This window comes from Ruditapes philippinarum, unplaced genomic scaffold (genome assembly GCF_026571515.1).
Source record: "Ruditapes philippinarum isolate M1 unplaced genomic scaffold, ASM2657151v2 ctg367_1_1_1_1, whole genome shotgun sequence".
Taxonomy (NCBI): domain Eukaryota; kingdom Metazoa; phylum Mollusca; class Bivalvia; order Venerida; family Veneridae; genus Ruditapes; species Ruditapes philippinarum.
The window spans coordinates 288,834-310,273 of NW_026862689.1; the positions used below are offsets into that span (position 1 = coordinate 288,834).

At 31.3% G+C, this 21,440-nt stretch overlaps 2 protein-coding genes across 2 annotated transcripts; one reads left to right on the plus strand and one right to left on the minus strand.

The window, feature by feature from the left end:
- Nucleotides 1–289: 289 nt before the first annotated feature.
- LOC132719920 (uncharacterized) lies at nucleotides 290–6,261 on the minus strand. The gene is made up of 4 exons (XM_060703877.1): nucleotides 6,155–6,261; nucleotides 5,007–5,093; nucleotides 3,510–3,590; nucleotides 290–785 (listed from the first exon to the last, which is right to left on the minus strand). Exons 1-4 carry the CDS (start codon nucleotides 6,200–6,202, stop codon nucleotides 699–701), a joined length of 303 nt encoding a protein of 100 aa, XP_060559860.1. The 5' UTR covers nucleotides 6,203–6,261; the 3' UTR covers nucleotides 290–698.
- On the plus strand, nucleotides 6,234–21,316 carry LOC132719919 (BRISC and BRCA1-A complex member 2-like). The gene is made up of 12 exons (XM_060703876.1): nucleotides 6,234–6,412; nucleotides 9,221–9,303; nucleotides 10,218–10,315; nucleotides 10,603–10,686; nucleotides 11,471–11,578; nucleotides 12,919–12,993; nucleotides 15,419–15,519; nucleotides 16,017–16,116; nucleotides 16,726–16,796; nucleotides 17,258–17,340; nucleotides 17,707–17,860; nucleotides 21,051–21,316. The coding sequence occupies exons 1-12, from the start codon at nucleotides 6,288–6,290 to the stop codon at nucleotides 21,112–21,114; spliced, it is 1,146 nt and encodes a 381-aa protein (XP_060559859.1). The 5' UTR covers nucleotides 6,234–6,287; the 3' UTR covers nucleotides 21,115–21,316.
- The last annotated feature ends 124 nt before the right edge of the window (nucleotides 21,317–21,440 follow it).

Below are 21,440 nucleotides of genomic sequence, written 5' to 3' on the forward strand. Positions count from 1 at the left end.
GTTTGCTCATATTAATTTGATAAGCCTTGTTTAAAAAAAAAGCTTAAATGCCCCAGGTCATGGCATTTCTTCAAATCATTGTTTAAACATATTCTATGCTCAAATTTAATATAAGAATATATTGACATTCCAACACTGATAAGCAGTTGTTTCTGGTGGTTATTGTATTGTGTGCCAAAGGCCTAGAATTACATTACAATAAACTAAAAACCTATAACAAAAGCTCACCTCTGAAAACTAAGCTGAGCTGAGCTTAAAATACAGACAATGTATAAAGACACAATTAATGTATAAAAACACATTATTTTATTCATCGTAAATATCACAGATCATTACCACACAATAAAATAAATCATTAGAAGTAAGAATAAAGCATAGTCGATAACATTTAATGTTTTCATGCCTTGATTCGGAACATTTAAAATATACCATGTATTCCTACATTACTAAAGAAATTTGTAAGAGTTTGTCAATTTAAGAATAACTCACATTTATTTCTAAATTTTTAAGTTGACACAATTTTCTAGAAGTCTGTTTCACTTGCATCTTTTCACAAAGTTCTTTGATTTTAATATGCTGCTTCCTTAAAGTTATCAACACTAGACTGTTATTTTTTTGTGCAGTCAGTTTGAAGTCTTGAGAATACTGAACCTGAACAAAAATCACTTTAATACTTTTTTAAAGTTCATAATCTTGGATTAATCCATTCCTTCAGCCCTTTTATGCTCAAAATTTGGGTCTTTTTCTATAACGTTTTCTACCATCGCAGTTTTTCTAAGCTTTTTCTGAAATGTACAAAGTAAAAACATATCAATTGAACAAAACATTTAATGTTGCTTAAAGGCCCATTATGCCCCAGAAATGCTTTTATGTTTATTTCTCAACAGCTTTTTATTTTTATGTGTCTTGTTATTACTTTAAAAAAGTTACTCATTAACAATCCTTCATTTCTGTTGCCTTTTAGCAATTAGTGCAGTTACAGTTATTTAGTATTTTCAAAATACTATTTTGTATGAAAGTCGAAATACTGGTGGTAAAAACTAATCATTTTTAGCTCGACTATTCGATAAGAATAAGTAGAGCTATTGTAGTCACCCCAGCGTCGGCGTAACCACTTATGTTAAAGTTTTTGTAATAGTTTAAATATTTTCAAAGTCCATTGACATATGGCTTTGAAACTTTGCACACTTGTTCACCATCATTACCCCAACCTGTAAACAGGAGGAGGTAACTGTATCAAGCATTTTGACAGAATTATGCCCCTTTTTCGACTTAGAATTTACGTTAAAGTTTTTGTAATAGTTCAAATATTTTCAAAGTCCATTTACATATGCTTTTGAAACTTTGCACACTTGTTCACCATCATTACCCCAAGCTGTAAACAGGAGGAGGTAACTGTATCAAGCATTTTGACAGAATTATGCCCCTTTTTCGACTAAGAATTTACGTTAAAGTTTTTGTAATAGTTCAAATATTTTCAAAGTCCATTGACATATGCTTTTGAAACTTTGCACACTTGTTCACCATCATTACCCCAACCTGTAAACAGGAGGAGGAAACCTTATCAAGCATTTTGACAGAATTATGCCCCTTTTTCGACTTAGAATTTACGTTTAAGTTTTTGTAATAGTTCAAATATTTTCAAAGTCCATTGACATATGCTTTTGAAACTTTGCACACTTGTTCACCATCATTACCCCAACCTGTAAACAGGAGGAGGTAACCGTATCAAGCATTTTGACAGAATTATGCCCCTTTTTCGACTTAGAATTTACGTTAAAGTTTTTGTAATAGTTCAAATATTTTCAAAGTCCATTGACATATGCTTTTGAAACTTTGCACACTTGTTCACCATCATTACCCCAAGCTGTAAACAGGAGGAGGTAACTGTATCAAGCATTTTGACAGAATTATGCCCCTTTTCGACTTAGAATTTACGTTAAAGTTTTTGTAATAGTTCAAATATTTTCAAAGTCCATTGACATATGCTTTTGAAACTTTGCACACTTGTTCACCATCATTACCCCAACCTGTAAACTGGAGGAGGTAACTGTATCAAGCATTTTGACAGAATTATGCCCCTTTTTCGACTTAGAATTTACGTTAAAGTTTTTGTAATAGTTCAAATATTTTCAAAGTCCATTGACATATGCTTTTGAAACTTTGCACACTTGTTCACCATCATTACCCCAACCTGTAAACAGGAGGAGGTAACTGTATCAAGCATTTTGACAGAATTATGCCCCTTTTTCGACTTAGAATTTACGTTAAAGTTTTTGTAATAGTTCAAATATTTTCAAAGTCCATTGACATATGCTTTTGAAACTTTGCACACTTGTTCACCATCATTACCCCAACCTGTAAACAGGAGGAGGTAACTGTAGCAAGCATTTTTTTTACAATCAAGCACTTAGAATAGTCGAGCGTTGCTGTCCTACCGACAGCTCTTGTTAGTTCTGGCATGTTTGTGGTTGAGTAGTTTCCAACATATCTTATGTGACTGTTGTGAAGCACATTAAAGTACCTATTGGTACTTGAAAGTTTTATCTTATCAATCATATAATGGCAAGAAAACTAAATTTAATTTGGAATGACTATTGTCAAAGTACTTAACATTTATACCTAGATATTTCAAATACATGTAGATACAATTCATCAACTTATACAAAAAGCTACACATAAACTGAATGTCTCTTGCTATTTGTTATTAACACATAATGTATGTCAGCCTGAACATGCTCTGCAAATGCACAACATTCAATACAAGACATTATTCTCATCTTTTATCTCAGTTAAGTAAGAGAGTATGATTTGCCATACAATTGAAATACGTGCACATTTTCTTAATTTGATTTTTTTTACGATTAAAAATATTCCTTAATTGTTATAAAATATGACGAAAGAACTGTTAATAACATATCACAAAATACAGGACCTGATGCAGGACTTTCATAGCTTCATTGGGAAAGTAGTGTGGCCAAGGGGACATATTTAAGTCTAATATAAGCCTTGATGCCCTCTCTAACATTGATTTGTGTAAAAGAAATTGTATCAAATGATGCATGACATTCAATAAAGAATTATCATTTAATACACTAGCAAGATTTTGTAAGGGGGTTGTATGCTGGCAAGCACCACCACCACAACCCCTCTCACATGGCCACCCAACCCAATTTGCCTAGATGACATATCCCAAAGTATGCAATTTTCAACTTTGACCTGAAGTTAACATGTTTTTTAAATTTAAACCCGAGTCAGGATCATCATATGAGTAGATATTCCAGTTTGATATACATCTATGAATGCTGTGCTGAATCCTTCCACAGATATTAAATCTTTGCCACCATGATTTTATCAGAAAGTTAGAAGCATGTGACATAGATTCAATAAAACTTTTGGGGAAAATAATGTAGAACAAAATATCCTGCATTCTATAATTTAAATGGCTGGGCTTACAATCTTATACAATGTCATTCTACTCATCATATATATCCAAATGAAGAACTTACTGCTTTCTTTAAGGATTCTATGTCTAGTGCAGAGAACTTATATTTTTCTTTCACTCGCTCAAGATCTCTTTCATTTAATTGCTGAAAATTAAGTGTAAAAATAAATTAAAACAGTAAAATGTTTTTTCTTAAGACACAACACATCTTCAAAACATAAAAACAAAGGCTATCCTAAAATCAGTGTAAATGAGTAATCATCTCATAATAACAAACATCCTGAAAAGTTTTAAAAAGAATTGTCTCAATAGTTTTTCAAGAATGTCCTGATGGTCCTGAGTGCTCACGTGAGACTCATTGCTAGAAAAGTCAGATCAGTAAGTCATTGAGTCACATTAGGGAGAATCCCTTGTGAGGATTGGTGAATTTGGACATGTCATTTTTGACACTAGAGCAAAACTCTGTAACTTTTGTTGACACCCACTGAGCAATGCTACAAGCCAAATATCTTGCTCTTCATTATTCTTGTAGTATTTAAATCTATATATATATTTTTTTGAGTCTTTTCTTAGTTGCTGTGCTTCTTATGCATCAGACTAGAACCATTTACATGTATGAAGTCAGTAATGTTTATAAAGGGTCACCCCCATGTTTATTCCTGTGAATGGTACATAAAGAGATAAGGAGGAGATGGTGTGAAACAGTGGATTACTATGTATGATCACAGGCAGGTGAGTGACCATGATCTAAAAGGTTATCAAGGGTAAATATACACCTACACTTGGGCAGCTATTATCAATAAAAACTTATTTATATCTTATACATTTTAAAGCTTATTTCAGCTGTTATGATCTACTAGCCATTCTTTTCAAATTAAAACCATTTTTACAGCAACACCTTATAATATATGCATGATTGATTTTTTCCAATCAAATTTCACTAAAATCTCTCATGAAGCTGAAGTTATATAAACCTTACATCTATCTCCATCAGCAGACTAGAACAACTTTCACTGCTACTACAGTTCCACCCAAGGTTTATCAAAAACTGTTGTGCAGTCTGATTTTTTTTTTCTGTTATTTTATGCCAATTTTAACAAATGATTTGGTCATATCTCAGTATTTGACCCACTGAACAGACTTTCCTGGATAACTAACCTGAGTATTTACCAATTTCTCTGCAAGTGACCAACCACTTATCCCATGTGATATCTTGTCACATAGAACGTGGTTGATGATAAGGAACATATATTTGAAGTTTTAAGTGATACCTTAAGAAATGAAAAAGTTATAGTGAAAAATGTTTTACTGCACCAAAACTTTAATCTGAAATTTGGACGCTGATGCTGGAGCGAGTAGGACAGCTCTCTTTATACTTTGTATAGTCAAGCTAAAAAGGGGATGTTGTTTGAAGTAAAGGTTAAAGAAGCATGATGGTCCTGAACACAATACCTACACATTTTACCACATTGTGCTCAGCTCAGATTACATGAAAAAAAAATTTACATATGTAGAAGTGGTCAGAAGGGACAATAAACATTTTTATGAAACACATACTTACTGATTTTGAAAGAACGTTTAAGTCTTTCTTCATAAATCTGGATTCTTGGAATAATTTAACCATAGAAAATGATCCCATGACAATAACCTGAAAGTAAACAATTAAGCTGCAATTTTATATACATTTATAGCTCTTAATGTAAAAGAAATATCATATAAATAGAATATTGTTAAAGGCAATAGATGCTCTAGGAACCTTCATATCTGTCAATGTATTTCAATGCGAACTGGTTAATAATATAGGCGAAGGCTGTATAAGCAAATTTTTAACTTAACCAATGTGTGATGGTGATGTCGACACCTAGGTGACTACAAAAGCTCTCCCTATTCTTCGATTAGTTGAGCTAAAGTATGAATATTTAAATAATTTGTTGTAAGTTGTAAAGTTACTTTATTATCCTCCTAAAGTAATCATTCTAAAAGTTACTTCTAGAAAATATACCTTTAAAGATAAACAAAGGTAACAAACTGTTCACTATAACATGTAGTCAGCAATATTGATGTATTACCTTGTACACTTAATACCGCGATTCAACTAATCAGATGTCTAGAAACAGTGTTGTTTATGCCAGTAGATTTATTTGGCCAGTGATTCGATGTCACACTAAAACACATACATGTACCTGTCATAGACAGTCAAAAATGAAATTACAGTTTACTGGCAAATAAAATGAAACTAGAAATGTGTCAACAAGCAAACCCCAAGGTGCATAAGTACACATGCTGACAAATTCATTGAAAGTTCACTTAAGGTAAAATTTTTTACTAACATGAACAAGTTAAAATTGCAAATTTTATAAGTAAACAATCACAAACTTATAATAAAAGGAATAAGACAGGTGGTTCAAACCTATCCAGCTTGTTCTAATAGACTTCACCAGTTGTTCTATGTTTGATCATAATTTTCTCTTGAAAAGTAAAATGAACAAGAATTAAGACAACATAACATAATAATGAAGGCTTATCAGATAATTAGACAAGGCAAGATAAAGATAACACTAAAATAATGCTTCTAAATGTTCGAGTATCGAAATATTTCGAATCATCTCTAAATCATTCTAAAATAAATGAAGATTAACACTAAAATAATAATGAAAGGCTATATGTAGAAATGATGACAAAAAAGATTATACTTAAACTTTTACTCACAGCAGTGGCAAAGACTTTTCCAGGGTGAATTTTCTTAAGATAGGACATTCTTCTTCTTCATCATCTCCTTGCAGTTGGAAAGAGTTGCTTCCCTTGATGTAAAACAACAACAACAACAACAAAAACGAACAAAATGCACGAAAATGAAATTCTTACATTGATATCTCCAAAGATAAGTCATCAGATATTACAATTACTTCAAGATGGATATTTTGGCATATGTGGTGGAAAGATTAAGATAACAGATCTAAATACAAGGTAGTTAATGTAATTAAGAATATTTTGTCACATAATTTCGCGATGCAAAATATTTGTTTAAAAAACAGAAACCAGCCAGGACTCACTGTATAAAGTGATTTAACTTTGAAAATACACCGGTAACTGTCCAGCATAAGCTTGTTTTCGAAACTGTTCTTATAATTGATTATTTTAATTCCTGAGTTTCCAAGAAATCATACATCTCTCTTATTTGAAAAAAATATGACACAAGGAAAGTGATAAAGGGCACAGGCAGTCGGTGTGTGGCTTGGATAGTAAACATGTACATGAACACGCCCACTTAATTTTATAAATAAATAGAGGATATTTGTTTAGTTCAGTGTAAGATCGGAATATATTTCACCAAGTGAGCAACAAAAGGTATATTAACTTTTGGTATTCACAAAGTAAAATATATTTCGATCTTACAGTAAAGGAAACAAATTTTTTTTTGTATTTTCTGATCTGTGAGCAGAAAATTCAGTGCTGACATTCAATCTCAGACACAGAATTTTCACGACAAACTTAACAACAAGTAGTTCTCAAACAGCTTAAAACTAGCGATGTAAAAGAAATATTTTTATTTTGTTACATGTATCCAACAAATTACAACGCATTCAAAGTTTTAAAGAATATAGAATTGGCCAAATTACGCGGATGAATATCATTTTAATCAATGAAAATGCTATTTTTAGCGATGTCGATGACCCAATACTCCATAGTGTAGTACACAAATAGATCTGACTGTCGAGTAGTGGAAAATATACATGTCAGACTGTTTTGGCGAGAAGATTTTCGCTAAATTATTTTCATCAGTGTTAAATAACAGGTTTATCGTGAAAAAAGTACCTCGAAATTAATAAGGATTACAAACATGAAATGGAAATTCTCAATTTAGAATTACAATGTACATGTATTTGTTTTTATTAAGGCTATCTACATATAACTTCACCGTGGTGCAGGGGAAGCGCGCTCGTTTAGGATGTGAGAGGTCTGGGGTTCAAATCCTAGTCGAGGCAACTTGTTGTTTTTTTTGAAGCGTCTTTTTTAAGGAAGTAGCCACGATATGCAAGGATAAAGTGTGGCCGTCATAAAAAAATGAACATAAATGATTTTTTTTATGCAACTCTAGTCATGCAAAATTCCATATGTATCAATCTCAAACTGTTATAGTAAAAAATCTAAACGCAGTCGCTGCATAAGATGAATTATAGTATATAAAAATAAACTTATACAGGAAAATACATACAGATAGTCAGTATGATTTAGATTGCAAAGATCAGAAAACACCACAGAGCTTGCAGCCCTTTGATTATTATATGCAAAGAAATGCTTAAAAAGACATTTTAACCTTGTACTAAATGCAAAGGTCACCAATTGATAATACAACGGGATGTCATTTACAACGTCACATCATTAAGTTGGTTCCCAGTACTGTGCACGCTAGTATTATCAGAACAACTTAAAGGGCTTAAATTCAAAACAGTGAAATTAACAAATTGATAATTTTACTGTTTCAAACAGTGAAATTATCAGTTTTATATTTCACTGATATATTTCTATAAACCACCGAAAAGCATGTAATAAAATAACTAATAAAATACTTTTTCACTCAAAATGTTTTTAAAACATCTTATTTTCAATAAAACAATAAAGGAAAGTTGTTTTTAAAAATTTCATCCATATATACTTTAAATATAAAGAAGAATCCCTACTTAAGACCAACTCAGATTAAAGACCACCCCGCTATTCAGACCATTTTTTAAAAGAACAGACTTTTCTGTTATTTATGTCAATAGTTACATTCTCAAGAATTAAGACAACCCTGGTTATGTACTTTAAGACCACCAGATTCAGTCCCAATTCATTGATTTATTCTTTATTTGAATTCACTATTAAGACCACTGATTTTGAAGTCAACACTTACCAAGATCACATATTTGTTGTTATTATCTGATTCTGCTTGAATGCTCTTAGGCATGATACTTGTTTTAACAAGGTGTCAAAAACTGTTATTATAAGGTTATTGTATGAAATAAAATGTAAAAGTAAATTTTAGAGTTACTTTGGTTCAATGTAGCTTTCAGCACATTTATTTTGTGAAGAAATAATTTTTTATATGATAGGTGAAATATATGCATTATATAATAATTAATATTGAAATCAGAACAAATAGAATTAAATATTAAATTTCTTCAGAAAAAAAAAATGTTTTTTTTTTCTCATCTGATTAAATATTATAACATATATTGTATTTGTAGGTTAAGATACATATTGTTTGTTCATACAAAATGACTAAAATAGACCATGGTCATAAAGTATGTAAGCAATGATAAGATTATTCACAATTAAGACCACCCACAATTAAGACCACTTTGGTCCAGTCCTGATGGTGGTCTTAATTGAGAGTTTTTATTGTAGTACTATATTATATAGTGGGCGTGGTCATGTACATGTATACTATCCAAGCCACGCACCAACTGCCTGTGATAGAAGGCTGGAAAACTGCAAAGGAATATCAATGTTTTTATACAGATTAAAAATACTGAATCCACAAACTTGAGTCTTCTTTTGAGTGTGTATTATACTATAGAATTAGTCAAAGACATTAGATAGGTTTAATTGTTCATTGGATTAATAAATAAGGAATTGCAGACAGTATCTTTCATTTTCTTATGTGTTGTCATCTTGGTCTCTTATAATTGTTTTTTTTTCTGCAAAACCTAATTTATGTAGAAGAAAACAAAGAAAACATTTTTTTTCATGTCTGACATTCCCTAAAATTTAGAAATGTTTTGAATTTTGCAGTTGCACAACTTTGACAGCTATGAGTCCAGGAAACTGTGACAGATTTAAAGTTGTCATTCCATTTGCTGGGCAGACAATCACTTGTAAGTTTTCAGTAGATTCACAAAATTAGTACATATGTACAATATGGTCATAATAGGTTTTGATTGACCTATTTGTTGTACATATAAGAAAATTAAAGAAAGTGTACTGGTTTACTGGATTGTACATGTATACAAAAACTTAAAGTTTAGCTGTTTAAAATAAGAGTAATACCATGCCAGATATTATGTTTCTCCCAGCTAGCTGTAAAAATATTATATTATTTGAACATAATATATAGTACTGTACAATAATATGTAATTTGAATTGAACATCAATGACAGAAGTCAAAACAGTGTACCTTGAAAAGCTGTTTTCAAGCACAATTTGTTTTTGCATTAAATAAAATTGCAAAAAGTTAAACCCACTGCAGTATTGTATATAATAACAGATACCTCAACATTGTTGTTTGGAAACTGTGAAATATTTTCTTTCTAATTGTGCAAATCATTCTGTTTATGAAAATGAATAAGTCAGGTTAATCTTTGCTCTCTACATTGAATATGTATTAAATGTATACTGGTATATATTAAATACAATTTCATCAGACAAAACTTATTTTCCAAGTTGGAATTGCATTATGTACAATAAGATAAAGCAACTTTTCAACACACCAAATATTTTATGTAATCTAGCTCTGTGAATGCTGTGATAATACTTGTATTTTTTGTACAGATACACTTTTTTGCTGTTGACCAGTGTATGATGTCTGTGTATCTGTGCTCATTTAACAATGGTGTGACTTGTATCAAATCATGTACATGTAGTTACATCTGTGTTGAACTGATTTCCATACTAGTAAATGTCATAAATTCAACATCATAAATTAAAATTGCATGATTAGATTCGCATAAAATTTCTCAGTTTCAATTGAATATATATTATAATTTTACAGTATTTTGATATTCTGTTGTAGGGGAGGTGTTATTTGACTGCAACTTTCCAGAAGGACCCCCAGATTTTATATTTGGATCTGAAGATCTTGACTTCTTCCCTGATATTAACAGTTTACAGGTTACAGTTATTTCTCTGATTTTACCATATGCACACATTATTTATACACTTCATTCTGTGATTCATCATTATCAGTTTACCCATGGTTTCCGACAATATTATTTTACATGCTATTAAATGTTTTTAAAATTGAGGTAAAACTTGATACTAATGATATTCTCAATAATTAATGTGTAATTATAACCAGTTGTCCTTGGAACTGAAGTATTATTTTACCTCTGTACTCTGTTATGGAATAAAAGAAAAAATATTCTTAATTGTTTATTTTTCATATTTAATTGTTTCAGAGTTTAGTGGAATGGGATTATGAAGATCCTTGCTGTTTGGGACAGGTGATTGAAGAATTACTTTATCAGTATAAAAAATATCAGGTACTAGTTATGAATGATGATGTTGTTTTGTGATATTTGTGACTATATACTTCTAGCTTAAACTTGAAAGAAATGAGTGATGAACATATATGCTGCTATTTTAACTTGGCATAACACTAGCCAGTCACTTAGTTAATGTAATGTGTTGAACATGACATCTTGTAAATCACTTAATTTTGTCTGCTGAACTCAATGAGAGCATCAGATTTGTAACTGGGCAAGGGTCTCTGGGTGGATCCCCCAGTAAGGGGAATTTATTCTGTGACAATTGATCTTGGACATGTAGTCTATTGGTTATTTGTTTCTCACTGCTGATTCAGAGATCATGTTGGATTAGAAATTGAATATTGTTGTGAATACACTATTAATAATTTTTTCAAGTAATGATACTATAAATCTGTTACTTGCTTAGAAATTAGAAATAACCTGTTATGAGTTATCAAGGAAAGCCAGTTAGTTGGACCAACCACCAAGATATGACTAGATTTGTTAAAATTTGCATAAGAAAATCTGAAATACACATACAAACAAATTAACCACTAGAGATACTTACTTTGCTGAATTTATCATGACATGGACTTGCTTAAGGGTGATGTTCATATTTTTACCAGGGACTAAAAAACTGAGCAGCCAACAGTCTGGTTCGACTAATTTAGAGTGTAACTGTTTATTGTGTATATCAAATTGTTTAATAGTTTTTTATTTGACATACATGTGTAGTTTAGGTTACAGTATCGAAATTTGTTTATAAATGTTGGGTAATATGATTTTTTTGTTTATTTAGGAAAATATAATAAATGGAACACATCGTTTAAAGTTTGAGTACAGTTCTTTAGTGGAGGATACAGATGTTAAATCAGAAGATGTGGAAATACATGTGTCACGTACAGAGGTATTTCATCTTATATTTTCTTAATTCAACCATGGCTTTTTCAGATTTTATCATTTTTAGCTCGACTATCCGATAAGAATAAGTAGAGCTATTGCAGTCACCCGAGCGTCGGCGTCGGCGTAACCACTTTTGTTAAAGTTTTTGTAATAGTTCAAATATTTTCAAAGTCCATAGACATATGGCTTTGAAACTTTGCACACTTGTTCACCATCATGACCCCAACCTGTAGACAGGAGGAGGTAACTCTATCAAGCATTTTGACAGAATTATGCTCCTTTATTGACTTAAAGTTTAGGTTAAAGTTTTTGTAACACCTCAAATATTTTCCAAAGTCCATTGACATATGGCTTTGAAACTTTGTACACTTGTTCACCATCAAGCCCACAATGTGTATACAGGAGGAGGTAACTCTATCAAGCATTTTGACAGAATTATGTCCATTTTTCGACTTAGAATTTACGTTAAAGTTTTTGTAATAGTTCAAATATTTTCAAAGTCCATTGACCATATGGCTTTGAAACTTTGCACACTTGTTCACCATCATGACCCCAACCTGTAAACAGGAGGAGGTAACTCTATCAAGCATTTTGACAGAATTATGCCCTTTTTCGACTTAGAATTTACGTTAAAGTTTTTGTAATAGTTCAAATATTTTCAAAAGTCCATTGACATATGGCTTTGAAACTTTGCACACTTGTTCAACATCATGACCCCAACCTGTAAACAGGAGGAGGTAACTCTATCAAGCATTTTGACAGAATTATGCCCCTTTTTCGACTTAGAATTTACGTTAAAGTTTTTGTAATAGTTCAAATATTTTCAAAGTCCATTGACATATGGCTTTGAAACTTTGCACACTTGTTCACCATCATGACCCCAACCTGTAAACAGGAGGAGGTAACTCTATCAAGCATTTTTTTTACTATCAAGCACTAAGAATAGTCGAGCGTTGCTGTCCTACCGACAGCTCTTGTTTTATGATATAATGAGAATCTTCGATTTATTATAATTTCATGTAAACATACCGGTAGTTACATTCTAAGAAAGTTCTACACAAGCATGCTTTAAAAACTTATTAAGACATTTTTAATGAAAATGAAAGTTTATTATAAATGACATTTCATGTAAAAGCTTATATATAGATAATTACTGAACCTATGGCTAACATAATTAAAAACTTTGAAAAAAATGAAAGAGAGCTGTAAGCAAAATAAACATAATTTCAGAATAAATTACAATTATTGTTTACAACTCTATGCATATTGTAATTTTTTCTCAATGAAGAATGTCAAATATGTCAACATCCCCTCAAATTGCTATAATTTTCTTGCATGTTACAGAACAGAATGGGACCCATTAACTTTTTGATGAAACTCCATGTAGACTTTGCAAGAATACCAGCCTATATAATAAAGGTAATCCAGATATTAATATAAAAAAAAAATTGAAAAAAGTATAGCTGTAAGTTTATGGCAGTGATTGTTAGAATCATATCTGTATCATCGGATCATGATTTTCAGTCAGTTAATATTTTGAAATTTTCTGGGGAAAATAAAAGATAAATGGTTTTGTTGAGATTGAAAGATGGACAAGTCTATTTTAGATTATCAGCATGGTAAGTCACTGGTAGAATGTCTGTTTGTTGCTTGATAAAAATCATAGCAAAGTTCCAAACTTGAAAGATTGATTTAGTTTATGAAAAGTGGTTGGCATTTAACTAATAACATTTTTAGCTCGACTATTCCAAGAATATGAGAGCTATTGTAGTCGCCCCGGCGTCGGCGTCAGCGTCCGCGTCGGCGTCTGCGTTGGTTAAAGTTTTTTGTAAAGTCAAATATCTCAATTATTACTTGAGATATTCAATTGAAACTTACAATACTTATTTATAGTAACAAGGTACATCAGATTGACAAGTTGGATAACTCTGCCTACAATATTGACAGAATTATGCCCCTTTTTTACTCAGAAATTTTGGTTAAAGTTTTTTGTAAAGTCAAATATCCCAATTATTGCTTGAGATATTCAATTGAAACTTTCAATACTTATTTATAGTAACAAGGTACATCAGATTGACAAGTTGGATAACTCTGCCTACAATATTGACAGAATTATGCCCCTTTTTTACTTAGAAATTTTGGTTAAAGTTTCAATTATTGCTTGAGATATTCAATTGAAATTTAAAATCTTTTTTTTATAGTAACAATGTACATCAGTTTGCAAAATTGCATAATTCTGCCATCAATATTTGCAGAATTATTTGCCCCTTTGAAACTTAGAAATTTTGGTTACAGGTTAATGGTCTTCAAAGATATTAACTTGAAACTTTACACATGCTCTTAGGGTCATAATTGGAGGATCATAATAGTATGTCACTGACCAAGTTCCATAACTCTATCTTGCATTAAGGCTGATTCATATCCCCTTTTCTACTTAGTCTCTTGGTTAATGTTTACATGCAAGTTTTACATATCTCAATAACTATTAAAGATATTAATTTAAAACTTCACATATGCATTTAGGGTCATAATTGTAGGTCACTGACAAAGATCCATAATTCTATCTTGCATTTAGGCTGATTTTTCTCCCCTTTTTTCAACTTAGAAATTCATGATAAAGTTGTGCTTGTAAGCTGTTATCTCAATAACTACCGAAGAGTTTGTGCCTTTTTTGGGACAATTTTATGCATTCATAATAATAAAGCAGTAATTTACTTGATAAAGCATCTTAATAACAAGCCTTTGTACCTTTTCTGTCAAATTTATGTATTCATAGGTAATTGATATTATTATACTTAATAAAACACCCTTGTGACATTACCTTCCGAATAGTCAAGCCAATACTGTATAATATGACTCTCTCTAAGGCCTATAACATGAATTTATAAAAAAAAATTAGCCCTTTTGTGAACAAGGCTCTTTTACTATCAAGCACTTAGAATAGTCGAGCATGCTGTCCTACCGACAGCTCTTGTTATATTTTGTCAGGAAATATTTCATACTGTTTCCTAAAACAGTTCATATGCAGATAACCACGACAGTATTGTGTGTTTTTGCCAGTTATAGCTGTATATATTACATAATTATTATAGAAGAACTTGAAGAGAAAGAACTTTAATTTTATTTATTTATTTGTTGTTTTTTTTTTAAATTCTATACCATGTCTATCAATTTTGAATTACACAACCTTTTCTAAGCTGTAATCTTTTAAGTTATTTCTATTGATGTGTTACACTGTTGTAAAAATTGAACTTGACTATAAGTACTATAGATAGGATTTAAGACACTGTTTTTGAACATGAGCTTGAAGAATACATTGTGTGTTATTTTAATATTTTTTTGTGGGACTGAAGACTAAGTCACCACAATGCAGTAGGTTTGTGCTAGTGGTAGAGTGTCCATCAAATGTTGTGTTGGCTAAAATTTTGCCGTAGATTTATAGATTCAGAAATAACAATGTCACCATCAAGCAACAAATTTCAACTTCAAATAACAAATATCAGCCTAAATTAGAAGGGTGTTGTATACAAGATTCAAAGGTCAAGATCATACAAAGAATGTTCCATAGTCATAGATTTACACAAATGGCACAAATGCTAAGTTATTGCATGAATTAACCACAAATGAAGGTCATGGTCATTTTTAGTCATAGGTAAAAAAATGAGTGCTTTTTGCCTTTTAGAGCTCTAACTTACTTATTTGTGCCATATATATACAGATTCTCAAGTAACTTGGTACAAATGTCGGACCTGAATTTTTATGAGAAAGTATTTTGAAACAAGTCTTTGAATAACTACTTCTGTGCTAATGTGTTTGATATTGCCTTTGGTATTGCTAATTTCAGCTTGACCCAGGTGAAGATGCAGCTTTATTACTGGTATCATTTAATAGTCCTGAGGGAACTAGAATAACACCCCAGTTATACCTCTCACCAAGAGTTGAAAGGTTTGTGCAGTTATGTGTTCGTAAAAGTATTTCTTAAGTCAATTTACAGTGAAATCTTTCTATGTAGACCATAAATAGCTTTTAAATAGAATACTTTCCTATAAGATATAATCGTCTAACCAACCAAGTGAAAATATAAGTTGCAAATTTATACCCTTATCTTTAATATTTTCATATGTTAAAAACTATTTTTGCTAAGTTCTATTCCATTACAGGTATACATATCATTATTATGAAAAATTGTTTTCATTTGAATAACTGTCAATGTGTCATTTAAAAATACAAGTATAAATATCTCAGCTGAGGTGCTTGTATATTTTGATAAATGAAGAAATGATTACACAGTTAAATATATCTGAGAGAATTCTCACACATTACATTTTCATTGTTTTACTTTAAAGATTGCAAGTTACATTATTATATTTTTTTAATCGTAATGCATGAGATGAATACAATAAGTTAATGTTTATTAATATTATTTGAATATTATTATTTAGAGCACTTGGTGGATCAGCTAATCTCAGAATCCCAGGGTTCCCTGTTGGTTCATGCCTTTCAGAATATGTTCCTGATGTTACACTACTTCTTAAAAATAAGGTATTTATTACCTAAGAAGTTACAACTTTTTCTTGAATTAAATGTGAAAACATAAATTTATATTATGCTTTTCTGTATATGTTTTCATTACATTCTTGAAGTTACTTGTTAAAATTATTTCTTTAAATAAAGGCTCTGTTGAAAAACTCAATTTCTCAAAGAAACCAATTATTGTTAAATTATGTCTGTTAAAAGACCCAAGAAGATGAGTGGTCTAGTGGTAAACCTGTCTGCTTTCCAACCCAGACATTGCCGATTTGATCTTTTTTAGGTCATGGTGATGTTTCCCTTTCATCATCATTCAAGTGATGATAAGAATCAGAAGAATAGTTTTCATTATTAAGCTTAAATAGGTTTAATCTAAGCTGATCTTGAAAACTTTTCCTTTAGACACAGCCATGTTTTTATTTAGCCTCGCTGAAATCTTTTTGAAATCATTCACCTAGATTTCTTGAAATATACATGTATTTTTTATTTGTTTGTAATTAATAGTTTTTTGGGGAAATTTGGTATTTTTGTATTGAATTAATGACTATATTATGTATTGAATAAATGACTACACTTTGTATTGAATAAATAACAATATTGTATATAAACTTTACCCTTTAGGTTGACCAGATTGTTCAGTGTTATGAAAAAAGAAAAGAATACATAGCTGCATTCTTAAGCATGTTTGGAAGGTGAGACACGTTATGTTTAGAAATAATTTTAATACAAATTAAGTGTTACTTATGATAATACCAGATATGTGCCACCAAAATAGTGTAAGGCTAGCTTGCATGGCTTGGAAGTCTGACAAAGTTTGCTGAATTGTCATACAATGTATATGCATTTTGATTTTTGACATTCTTGGAGGGATTAAGCTTGTTGTAACACAAATGCAGTTAGCATGATGTGACACAAATGCAGAGTTTTAGTTGGAGTTAGTAAGTTTTAACTCAAGTGCAGGGAGTTAGCTTGTTATAACATAAATGCAGTAAACAGTTTTAACACAATAGTATGGAGTTAGTTTCTCATAATGTAAATTCAGGGAGTTAGTTGGTTGATTTCATATGGAACATATTTACAATTTAAGACATTAAAATTAATCACAAATATATTAATTTTATACTTCTTAATTCTTCATTTTCCTTTGATACAGGTCTATCCTGGAATATGATGCTGAGGGGTTTACTAAAGTTTCATTTCTTTTTGAGTGGCATGACTTTTTCTTCATTATAAACAGTAAGTATATGTGACCTGTATTTCAAAATACAGAGTGGTCTGAGTTTCTTAATATGTTAAATCATAAGTTGCCAAAGATATTTTCCTCTGATTTTACCTCTTATGTTATATAACAAAAAATCAAATCAGAGATTCAAATAAAACTTGTAATGTTCATTATATGATTTGTATATAATTATATTTTCCCCAAGATATTACGTTATAACAAATTTTCATTTTAATTCTGAACCTGATTAAGCTTCATTTTCGTAAGTCATTAAATACTTTTCAAATGAAAATTACATGTTAATAATTTACATAAAATTCGGTTCTTACTGGAATGCTTTCTATTTAAATATATTATAAAATTGATTGTTTTTTTTCTAGTTGAGTTGCCCACTTATTTTCCGAAGGAACAGCCATTTTTAACATTTCAATCAATTTATCATGAGACTAAAGGTAAACCTTACTCGGAAACCCATCAAGATGATTATCCCTATAGTCCTAGATGGAGTGGACTCGAGATGGCTGAACGTGCTAAGTAAGAATATGTCCAAAAAAAATAGTGTGATCCTTTTCCATTGTCACTGTTAGTGTATTCTTTCTAATGGACATGCACTGCATTAAATCCATTAATTTGTATGTTAAATGTTTATGGTGGGTTTTAAAGAATTACAAAGTTGCAGCAGCTAAAATTTTGATTCGACTGAAAGTATGTCCAGCCTAACCAGCCCTGAGTTTTTGAATAAGGTTCGTTATTATTTGGACCAGATAACAGGTCTTAAAGCAGCACGCCTCCAGATTCATGTTAATTTTCATAAAAATTTTGGAAATGTAATTAAAAGTAAAGTAATGTGAGATGAACAAAAAAAGTAATTTACATATTGCAATCGGCACTAACAATCCATGAAAATTACCAAAAAGTGCTCAACATATGCATAACAGCCCTTACTGCATTAGTAATGCAGTAGAAATATGGTGATAAAATACTGAAAAATCAGTGTTAAACTGCACATAGCATGTAAAATATAACTTGGATCTTGAATGTTTTTATCTTTCTTAAAAGTTGTGTACATTTTTCTCAATATTGCTTTTCTTGAAATATTTTGGCTCAGGTGTGCAGCTTTAAAATTCAGTAAAAAAGAAATGTTAGGATTTATTTTTACAAAGTAGTCTTTAAGATGTCTCATTATCCTAGTGGTTGAATATGAGCTTTAACCTTTTCCCTTATATAAGCGTGTTTCGACGGCTTTTTGCCCCACCCCCCTTTTTTTGAGGCCTCAAACAGTGAAAAAATGCCCTATTTAGGCCCCAAACACTGGTTTTCGTTTGAGAAATGTTGTTAAAAAAAGTGACCTTTTTTGGCGCCGTCCCCCATCCAAATGTTACATCAGGGGTTGCCAGAAGGGGTGGGCCCCCTTCTGTTGGGCGAAGTCCCCTTCATCGCCAAGAAAATTTTGGACATGTGACAGGCTAAAAATGGCCTCAGGTCAATCTTAGGGTAACTAGTAACCGACGCTGAAAAGCCTTTTACTCTATCTCATTTCATTGAGAAGTTGCAGCACTTTGAAATCAGTTTTGATGGAAAAAAAACTATGCAAAATAGTGATTTTTGGCAATTTTGAGACATCCCCCCGTTGCCATGGTAACAGGAAATTTACGATTGAGCATGCTGTTACAGCGCCTATGGTGTAGTCAATATTTGTGCCAAGTTTCATTAGTATTGAAGCATTTTTCATAGTTTCATAGCAGTTTGAAACTTGTTTCAGGAGGCTTTTCAATGAAAACGGCCATTTTTCGCAATATGCTCCATGGGGTAAAAGGTTAAATAGTCAATAGACCCTTTAAGGTGCTTACCAGGATTTTTAAATTATGCCCCCCTTCAAAGAAAAGGGGGTTTATTTGTTTTGCTAATGTCGGGTCGTCCTTCGGTCCCGTTTTTGTCCGTCCCGGAATAAGACAACATGGTTTCCCGCTGTTATCTTGAAAAGTATTTAATCACAAAGGTCCTTTCATATTTCACATAAGTCGTTGGTCATCATATAGTATGACCCCTAATTGATTTTGGGGTCACAAGGTGAGAAAGGTCAGAAAGGTCACGAGGGTACCTTAAAATTTCCCAAAATGGTGAATTCTCCGATGATATTAATCTTGAAAAGTAATGTACACAAATCTTCAAATATTCTCCACACAGTGGGATTTTTGGTCAATCACTAGTAAGATGACCCCTATTGAATTTTGTGGGTCACAATGTAAAAGGTAAAGGGTAAAAGGGGGCAAAAAATGTCAAAATTTTTTCCCGCTGTTTTATATTGAAAAGAAATGTATCCCCAAAGTCAAAATATTTCACTTTAGTATTGGTCACCCCACAAAGAAAGATGACCCTATTTGATTCGGGGAGGTCATAGGTCAAAGGTCAAGGTCACGGGGGCCCTTAAAAATTTTCCAAAAAGGGTTTTCCCGCTGTTTATTTTTAAAAAAGATTCTTTCCAAATTTTCCCATTTTTAAACCCTATTAAAATTGGTAAAATAGTAGTAAGATGACCCTTTTGTTTTTGGGGGTCATTTAGGTCAAAGGCCCCACGGGGAAACCTTAAAAGGGTAAAAAGGGTTTTCCCGCTGATTAATCAAAAAAGAAATTTACACAAAAGCCCTTCAAATTTCACATATTTAAAATTTGGTTCATCACTGGGAGTCCCCCTATTGATTTTGGGTCACTAGGTCAAAGGTCACAGGGACCTTAAAATGTCAAAATGGTTTCCGCTGATTATCTTGATAAAGTATTTATCACAAAGTCTTCATATTTCACATAGTTGATTGGTCATTACTAGTAGATGACACCTATTTATTTTGGGGTCACTAGGTCAAAGGTCAAGGTCACAGGGGCCTTAAATGTCAAAAGGGTTTCGCTGATTATCTTGAAAAAGTATTCATCAACAAAGTCTTCATATTTTCACCTAGTTATTGGTCATATGTAGTAGATGACCTCTAACGATTTAGGGGTCATTAGGTCAAAGGTCAATGTCACATGGGCCTTAAATGTCAAAATGGTTTCTGTTGATTTTTTCATAATTTGAACACTTCCATGTACCCATTTTTTGGCAAGTTTCTGTAATAAAATTACCAATTATGTGAGTAAATTTGCTAGAAAGGGGGGGTTATTTTGGTCGTTGGAAATTTTGTTTTTAAAAAAATTCAAATTTTACAAATTTTTGGGTCTTTTTTGCCTTAAAAGGAATTTTAAAGGGGCATTAACTTTTATTAATATTTAGTGTTTAAAAAGAAAACCCTTAAAAAGTTTTTGTGCCAATGGGAATTTTTTTCCCTTTGAATTAATAAAACCCCGCAATTTTACTTTGGTTAAAACACATATTTTAAACTGGTTAAAATTTTTTTTAAAAATGAACCTTCTTTAAATTTGAATTTATGTTTTTTATCTTTAAAATAGTTTGGGGTTACAAAATGGTGTTTTTGAAGTTTTTTTCGGGTAAAAAAAAATTGGTTTGTTTAAAACAAACAGTTACTATGGAAACCAAAGTACATTAGTAGTAGTGTTTTTCTGTATGTTTAAAAATTATAAAGCTAAGGTTAAACAATATACTGGTATAATACATCGAAGATCATATTGTTAAACATTACTTCATATTATGAGAAATTACTTCATACTAGTATTATAAAACATTATTCCATCCAAAATGGTTTTGTTATTCCTATGTTATTTTTGTTTTTAGGACATTCATACTGGACAATATAGGTGCCTTCCAGAAACAATCAGTCAAAAGTTGTGCAACCTGAGGGAAATATAAGTGGACATTTACTAGTGCAATATACTGTTCTTAAGATAAACATACTGTAATAGTATGTATGTAAAAACAGTTGTTTACTTGTGTTACTGGATATTGTTAATTCAACAAAGATATCAGCCCCCGCCAGATATAATGCAGAGTTGGACTTAGTACCAGTACTATTAAAGCCAGAAAGTAACATGCCCTTTTGATTAAACTACGGGGGAAAATTTTTTTATTTTTATCCCCCCAAGAACAATTAAAAATTTTTTAAACCCCTTGTTTTATTTTTAAGAATTTGCATGTTTTCTTTTTAAAATTCTATCTTTACTTTTT